At 45.3% G+C, this 7942-nt stretch overlaps 1 protein-coding gene across 2 annotated transcripts; it reads right to left on the reverse strand.

The window, feature by feature from the left end:
* Window positions 1-2208: 2208 nt before the first annotated feature.
* Window positions 2209-5583, reverse strand: LOC136664950 (protein VCF1). Of its 2 annotated transcripts, none has more exons than XM_066642469.1 (3): window positions 5439-5583; window positions 3721-3835; window positions 2209-2950 (listed from the first exon to the last, which is right to left on the reverse strand). In XM_066642469.1, the coding sequence occupies exons 2-3, from the start codon at window positions 3790-3792 to the stop codon at window positions 2702-2704; spliced, it is 321 nt and encodes a 106-aa protein (XP_066498566.1). In that variant the 5' UTR covers window positions 3793-3835; window positions 5439-5583; the 3' UTR covers window positions 2209-2701. The 2 variants fall into 2 exon arrangements, with proteins under 2 accessions (XP_066498566.1, XP_066498565.1); XM_066642468.1 differs by lacking the exon at window positions 5439-5583 and adding an exon at window positions 4370-4990.
* Window positions 5584-7942: the final 2359 nt, after the last annotated feature.

Raw genomic sequence — 7942 nt, forward strand, 5'->3', positions numbered from 1 at the left:
AGAACAGTCCATCCCTCATTAATGGCCAGCCCACCGTACAGGCCTTTATTCATCACGCGTGGCGTGTGGGATTAAAGAGGGGTTTTCTGCTATCTCACCAAATAAAAAGGGAACAATTTTTGGCTAATGTTTTGGGAACATCTAAAAAACGGAAATCATTTAAAAAGAATGACATTAATAGCTTTTACACTCAACCATTTTACCACAGTTTACCATTTAAAAGGAGAAACAGATTTTATCCAATTTGTGCACAGCTAAGTCACTGGAGTATTTTTGTAGAAACCAGCAAGAGTTTGAAAATACCCATTCTTAATAAATAGGGCGGCACGGTGACGAAGAGGTTGTGGGTTTGATTCCCGCTCCGGGTCACTGTCTGTGAGGAGTGTGGTGTGTTCTCCCTGTGTCTGCGTGGGTTTCCTCCGGGTGACTGTCTGTGAGGAGTGTGGTGTGTTCTCCCTGTGTCTGCGTGGGTTTCCTCCGGGTGACTGTCTGTGAGGAGTGTGGTGTGTTCTCTCTGTGTCTGCGTGGGTTTCCTCCGGGTGACTGTCTGTGAGGAGTGTGGTGTGTTCTCCCTGTGTCTGCGTGGGTCTCCTCCGGGTGACTGTCTGTGAGGAGTGTGGTGTGTTCTCCCTGTGTCTGCGTGGGTTTCCTCCGGGTGACTGTCTGTGAGGAGTGTGGTGTGTTCTCTCTGTGTCTGCGTGGGTTTCCTCCGGGTGACTGTCTGTGAGGAGTGTGGTGTGTTCTCCCTGTGTCTGCGTGGGTCTCCTCCGGGTGACTGTCTGTGAGGAGTGTGGTGTGTTCTCCCTGTGTCTGCGTGGGTTTCCTCCGGGTGACTGTCTGTGAGGAGTGTGGTGTGTTCTCTCTGTGTCTGCGTGGGTTTCCTCCGGATGCTCCGGTTTCCTCCCAGTCCAAAAAAACACGTTGGTAGGTGGATTGGCGACTCAAAAGTGTCCGTAGGTGTGAGTGAATGTGAGTGTGTGTGTTGCACTGTGAAGGACTGGCGCCCCCTCCAGGGTGTATTCCCACCTTGCGCCCAATGATTCCAGGTAGGCTCTGGACCCACCGCGACCCTGAACTGGATAAGGGTTACAGATAATGAATGAATGAATGAATAAATAAATAGACAGATAAGAGTCCCACCCCCTGAAAATAACCAGTCAAAAAAATATACTTCTTTTAACCCTCCTTCGAAAGTCACTCCCCCCAAAACATATGAATGTGCACTGCCTGACTACAGCTGGAGGAGTCCACGAGAGAGAAAATGTTATTTTCTACTTGTATGTTTCTATATTTCTTCCTTAGCTTAGCGATGCAAGATGTTATAGGTATCATTAGGTAGGTTAGGTATATGATCTTGGCCTGAAGCATAATTTTAATGTCAGAAATGTGCATGCACATCTAGGTATTACCTAAAGAAAACTTTACTATTCAGATGAACCACTCCTTTACCATTATCCACATTGTCACTGTCCAAAGAAAAACACAAATCTCCAAAATAGTAACTTTACAGTAGAAGGAAAAAGCTTTTTAAATCTGAATACAAGTCAATGTAACATTTTATTCCAAGCTATTTTTGAGCATTTCTAATCACAGATTTTTGGGGATACATGTTTTTCTTTTAAACAGAAAGGATAAGAAAACTATAAATATATAGTTGTTGGTCGTAATATGCCTCCAACCGTGTGAACACTGGTTTAGAATGAATGAAAAATGAGTGGAATTCCATGTAACAATAAACAAACAGTACTCTACTACTTACGAACAGCCATCTTTATTTTTAAAATGTAGGTGATCTGAATGTAAATTGTAATGCATCATTACATATAAAAAGGATATAACAAAAATAATCAGCAATCTTCAAAATGCAAATTCAAGCAGCTACCTTCCAGAGGGTCCACGTGGATGGCTGCGTTGAAACAACTACAGAAAGTAAGAGATGGGTGGGGGTAACCTGAACACATATCAGTGCATTCAAGGAGGAGCAAAAATATACTAGAGTGGCCATTTCATCGCATAGAACCAAGCACCTTTCCTATAATCCATGTATACATAGGTTTATCGTATACAGTAACATACATCGAGTGCCAGTACAGAAATGGGGTTTAATAAATAAATAATTTATTTGTAGATGATGCCCTTGTTGCTATGTCATGAATTTATATGGCTGGCTATGGACCCTCTTTAACCCCCCCCCCCCCCCCCCCCACCCCCCGAGTGCACGGATGAACTGCCACTGAGTTTGCACATCAACCCCTGACACAAAAATAATAATAAAATTGTATTAATATGCTTCAAGTGCAGTTCCATCCAGGATGAAATCATTCACAAAGCGAAGCTCTCATTTATATGTAAACTGGTCTGTTCAGAGGAAAAATACACAGTGTGAATGGCACAAAAGTTTGCATTGTAACCAAGCCATTATTGCTTACAATATGAACACTTTTGTGCTCTAATTCGTCAATGGGTTTACAGTTCCGGGTCACGCTTTCTATTCAACAGCACACCAACACAAATGAGAGCTCTAGCATGTGGTAAAACACCTACAAAGTAAAGATTTGGAAAAGGCAATGAAGCTGATGGAAGCTTTAACCTTTAATCTTCACCCCGTCTTCTAGGGAACGTTGTCAGGCTTTTTGCAGAACTAAAGGTGTCAATGTTGTCATGCACCACAGATGAGAGGAATGTCCCTGAAATGAACGAATCACCTGTCCCTGGTCTGTCCTCTGTTCTGCAAGCTTTGGAAGTGGGCCTCCCTGAGGACCTGGTTGATGTGGTGATAGGAGCCCAGGCTGCTGGGGCCAGTTTGGTCAGAGGAGCTGCAGAGAGGACTGCAGGGACCAAGGCCAGAGAGGGTTGCCAGGTTGTCGACTCCGTACTGACTGCTGGGGCTGCTGCTGCTCCCGGCCGCATGCTCCGGACTGCTGACCCCACTGCTGTCGCTGCTGGAGGACTAAAGATTCAGCAGAATCACATTATTCACAATCATCAGCTACATTTTAGAATCAGAATTAGAATCCACACAGAGGAATTTGTTCTCTGCATTTAACCCAATCCGTGCAGTGAAACACACATTTACACACACTAATGAACACAAATACCCGGAGCGGTGGACAGCCCTAGCCACGGCGCCCGGGGAGCAGTTGGGGGATAAGTGCCTTGCTCAAGGGCACTTCAGTTATGACCTGCCGGCTCTTGGTGATTGAACTAGCAACCTCCTAGTTACACGCCCAGTTCCCTATCCACAAGGCCATGGCTGCCCCATGTTGTGTGTTACGGCAGGTGGGCAGTCATCAATTTTTACTGAATCTGTAACATTTAAATAGGTGTGAGAGAGTCTGATATACGAGCCGTCCAGTTAAATAGAACTATTCTAGCTAGTCTCATCCAATAAGATCAATTAAGGATCATGGAGCAAGGGAGCAATACCACTAACGTATCATGAAAAATTGCTTTAAATCGAAATGGAGCATGCTCAGATGATGCAAATCTACGGTTTTATTGGAATTTGTGCAGAGCAGCATGAATAAGAGGAAATAAAATCCCTTCTACATTGAGGTATTATTGGCAGATTTAAAACTTCCTTACCCTAATAAGCTAAGAGTTTGATTAAAAAAATGTTACCGATCAATAACTCCAACACATTTACTGTGCACTGGCTGACCCATCTGCCATTGACCTGTACAGATGTTGCAAAAAACATTATCTCAATCTAGTCCTCACCTCAGCCTCCCATGCTTCTTGACTTATCTCAGAAGACCGGTGTGTTGTGCTTGATCTCTTGGCCTGAGGCATCAGCTGTGCGTCCTCATCATCACCACGAGCGTGCTGACGTTTCCTGCAGGTAAAACCAGATTTAACATCAATAAGAAGCCTATTCTGAGCACAAAACAACTCCTTAAAGTGATAACCTACACTTTTATCTTGTTAAAATGTCCAGGTGAAGTTTGTTTATTGGCTAGAAGATGCATTATGAGCAAAGTAAGTCAAAGCCATGGATCAGAACTGCTTTGAAACTGCTGTGTTCTAATTACAGTCTCAAAAACATGGAATCACTTTCCCTGCCGTTCTCCGAAAGTAACATAGTGCGGTTTCTGCAGTTCTGAGCCCAGAGCAGCAACAAGAGCTGCCTTATTGTCCCCACTGCACCTCAGTGGAGCATCACGGTGGTTTTGAAGTTGTAATTTTAAGGTAAAATATGACGTAGTGTTAAGTAACGTTTCATGTACTATGTTAGAGGTCACAACTATATATATATATATACACATACATACAGAGAGAGAGAGAGAGAGAGAGAGAGAGAGAGAGACGTTAGCAAAGCAAATAGAACACAGAGGCGTTCACTGTCGGCCTCTGAGGGAAAACAACTTACCTTTTTTCAGACAACATGACTGCACCGCGGCTATAACGCCCCAAAAATAACGGTGTCCCCTTTGCCACTCAATTCTGTAGGTCCACAAAGTCCCCTAAACGCACACGCAGCTTCGGCAAGAACAGAAAACTAAACTCCAACGTCACTTTAGCAGCTGACAACGACACTAGCTAAATGAGCTAGTTACTGAGTCATCCAGAGGACACCCCACAATCCTCTACATTCCTCTCGCCCTTCTGTGAATTAAACTACACAGACCGTTCACACAGACACCGCCTCACACCGTTGTTTATCTCGGAAGCTCTGGGAGTGCACAGCTGCCTTTAGTTGAACTCATCTCAGTCGCCCCGGCTGCACTCAGCCTTCGCTAACATTTCCGCTAGCTCTGCTCCCTGAAGTTGTGAACATGAAGTTTATTGAAGGATCCCGCACTTCAGGAACACGTATTAATCTTCACAACAGTCTTCTATCGCTGACGTTTTGTGTCGTAGCTCTGAACGACCTTAAAACAGTCAAACAGAGTCTCATCTCAGACTCACCGGCTAACAGTTACCTGCTACAACTCTTATTTACAGTGCACTGCGCATGCGCGAAGTCACGAGCCCACGAATTACGTCACTGTTTGGCGGCTGCGACATCTCCGGTGTTCAGACGCATTCTGGATTTATCTAGCTAGCTTGTTAAATCCCCAAAATTTCATCTCGCTCAACAAAATGGTGTAGTTCTGTGTAGTTTCCGAGAAAGAAATCCACAGAGTCCTTGAAAATGTCGTATACGCCACTGCCTTCACGACCAACAAATAGATGGGTCATACCAAACAACCAAGTACCAAACAACCATAAAATGTTATTAACAACTCTAATTATCAAATATACAAAATTGAGAACTTAATTTCAATTATATTTTAGTATATTTTAATGTAAAAGGGATAGTTTTGGTCACATTTTCACAGGTTTCCCAATCAAATAGCATTTATTTTGTCAATATTTTTTGTTTGTTTACTTTAATTGAAAATTCAATGTAACCCAATATAATACAAAAAATATATATATTAAAATTAACATTTTACCAAAGTGAGGTGGCATGGTGACGCAGCAGGAAGTGTCTTCCCCCGGTGTCTGCTTGGATTTCCTCCCACAGTCCAAAAGGTGGATTGGTGACTCAACAGTGTCTGTAGGTATGAGTGTGTGTCGCCCTCTGAAGGACCGGTGCCCCCTCCAGGGTCTGTTCCTGCCTTGCGCCCAGTGATTCCGGGTAGTGCCTATACATAGTAAGCTGCAACGTCTTTCTACGTAGTCAGCATTAATGTTTCGGTAATTTGTGCTATAGTAGCTCTTCTGTGGGATCAAACAAGTGTGTAGAATTAGCATGAATGGAAGTGACGTGTCCCCACCAAAAAAATAAATAAATTAAAAAAATAAACACCTGATCTGTCAACATCTCATTAACCTAGAGAAGCATAAATGGGTTATTTCATGTTCTCGACTCGAGTAACAGGGGCGGCATGGTGGTGCAGCAGGTAGTGTTGCAGTCACACAGCTCCAGGGACAGATTCCCGGGGTTCGATTCCCACTCCGGGTGACTGTCTGTGAGGAGAGTGGTGTGTTCTCCCTGTGTCTGTGTGGGTTTCCTCCGGGAACTCCGGTTTCCTCCCACAGTCCAAAAACACACGTTGGTAGGTGGATTGGCGACTCAAAAGTGTCCGTGAGTGAATGTGTGTGTGTGTGTCTGTGTTGCCCTTTGAAGGACTGGCGCCCCCTCCAGGGTGTATTCCCGCCTTGCGCCCAATGATTCCAGGTAGGCTCTGGACCCACCGCGACCCTGAACTGTATAAGCGCTTACAGATAATGAATGAATGAATGACTTGAGTAACACACATGGTGAGTGTGATTGACTGTGCCTTCCCCGCTGTCACGTGAGACTGTAGCTAGGTTTGATAGTGAGCAATGCCAATGAGTAAGTCTCATATGCGAGACTTACTGTTCAAGACTCAGGTGCATCGTGGGTGAGTGAGGATGGCAGCAAAGAAAAAAGAAGGTGGACATATGGAACTATTTTTCAAAGAAACGTGTAAGTCACTTAAAGTCAAGTTCACTAATGAAATGAGTCTGTCATAAAACGTTACTGGCAATGTTAGTCTTTGGCACACAGCACACAGCAGACTACAGTTGTCTGTAGCTATGAATAACATGGTTTGGAAATGAACTGCACAACAGACTGCCAACTGTCAGTTCTCTCACAGTCTCCCAGAGTAGAATGTCTAACTTCGGTTGAAATTCTGTGTCAGAGAACAGACACATTGAGATTTTGTTATTCTGTGATTATTAGCTACTTTGTTTATCTTTGTGGAGATTATGCAGTGCTCCATCTACTTTTATTATTGTTGATGTATGAGTTTAAAAGAACATAGAAGAGAATATGGGACGGCACGGTGGCAGTCACACAGCTCCAGGGACCTGGAGGTTGTCGGTTCTCCCTGTGTCTGCGTGGGTTTCCTCCGGGTGACTGTCTGTGAGGAGTGTGGTGTGTTCTCCCTGTGTCTGCGTGGGTTTCCTCCGGGTGACTGTCTGTGAGGAGTGTGGCGTGTTCTCTCTGTGTCTGCGTGGGCTTCCTCCGGGTGACTGTCTGTGAGGAGTTAGGTGTGTTCTCCCTGTGTCTGTGTGGGTTTCCTCCGGGTGACTGTCTATGAGGAATGTGGTGTGTTCTCCCTGTGTCTGCGTGGGTTTCTTCCGGGTGACTGTCTGTGAGGAGTGTGGTGTGTTCTCCCTGTGTCTGTGTGGGTTTCCTCCGGGTGACTGTCTATGAGGAATGTGGTGTGTTCTCCCTGTGTCTGTGTGGGTTTCCTCCGGGTGACTGTCTGTGAGGAGTGTGGCGTGTTCTCTCTGTGTCTGCGTGGGTTTCCTCCGGGTGACTGTCTGTGAGGAGTGTGGTGTGTTCTCCCTGTGTCTGTGTGGGTTTCCTCCGGGTGACTGTCTGTGAGGAGTGTGGCGTGTTCTCTCTGTGTCTGCGTGGGTTTCCTCCGGGTGACTGTCTGTGAGGAGTGTGGCGTGTTCTCTCTGTATCTGCGTGGGTTTCCTCCGGGTGACTGTCTGTGAGGAGTTGGTGTGTTCTCCCTGTGTCTGCGTGGGTTTCCTCCCGGTGACCGGTTTCCTCCCACAGTCCAAAAACACACGTTGGTAGGTGGATTGGTGACTCAAAAGTGTCCGTAGGTGTGAGTGTGTCTGTGTTGCCCTGTGAAGAACTGGCGCCCCCACCAGGGTGTATTACCGCCTTGCGCTCAATGATTCCAGGTAGGCTCTGGACCCACCGCGACCCTGAACTGGATAAGGGTTACAGACAATGAATGAATGAATGAATATAATATGTATCATATCGGCTCTTTATCATTTTATCAAGGATCAAAAAGAGGAAAAAATAAACTGGCATATGGCGGGTAGATTCATAGGTCCCTACGAATGTCAAGAGCAAATCTACACCCTTGGGATCAGACCAGACAGTTAGGCTACCCTCCACTCCCCAAGCTTTGGGTGCCCTTGACCCGGTTGTGTTTCCTTTGGACTCCTTTTTTGTAAG

Source organism: Hoplias malabaricus, chromosome 13, assembly GCF_029633855.1.
Source record: "Hoplias malabaricus isolate fHopMal1 chromosome 13, fHopMal1.hap1, whole genome shotgun sequence".
NCBI classification, from domain to species: domain Eukaryota; kingdom Metazoa; phylum Chordata; class Actinopteri; order Characiformes; family Erythrinidae; genus Hoplias; species Hoplias malabaricus.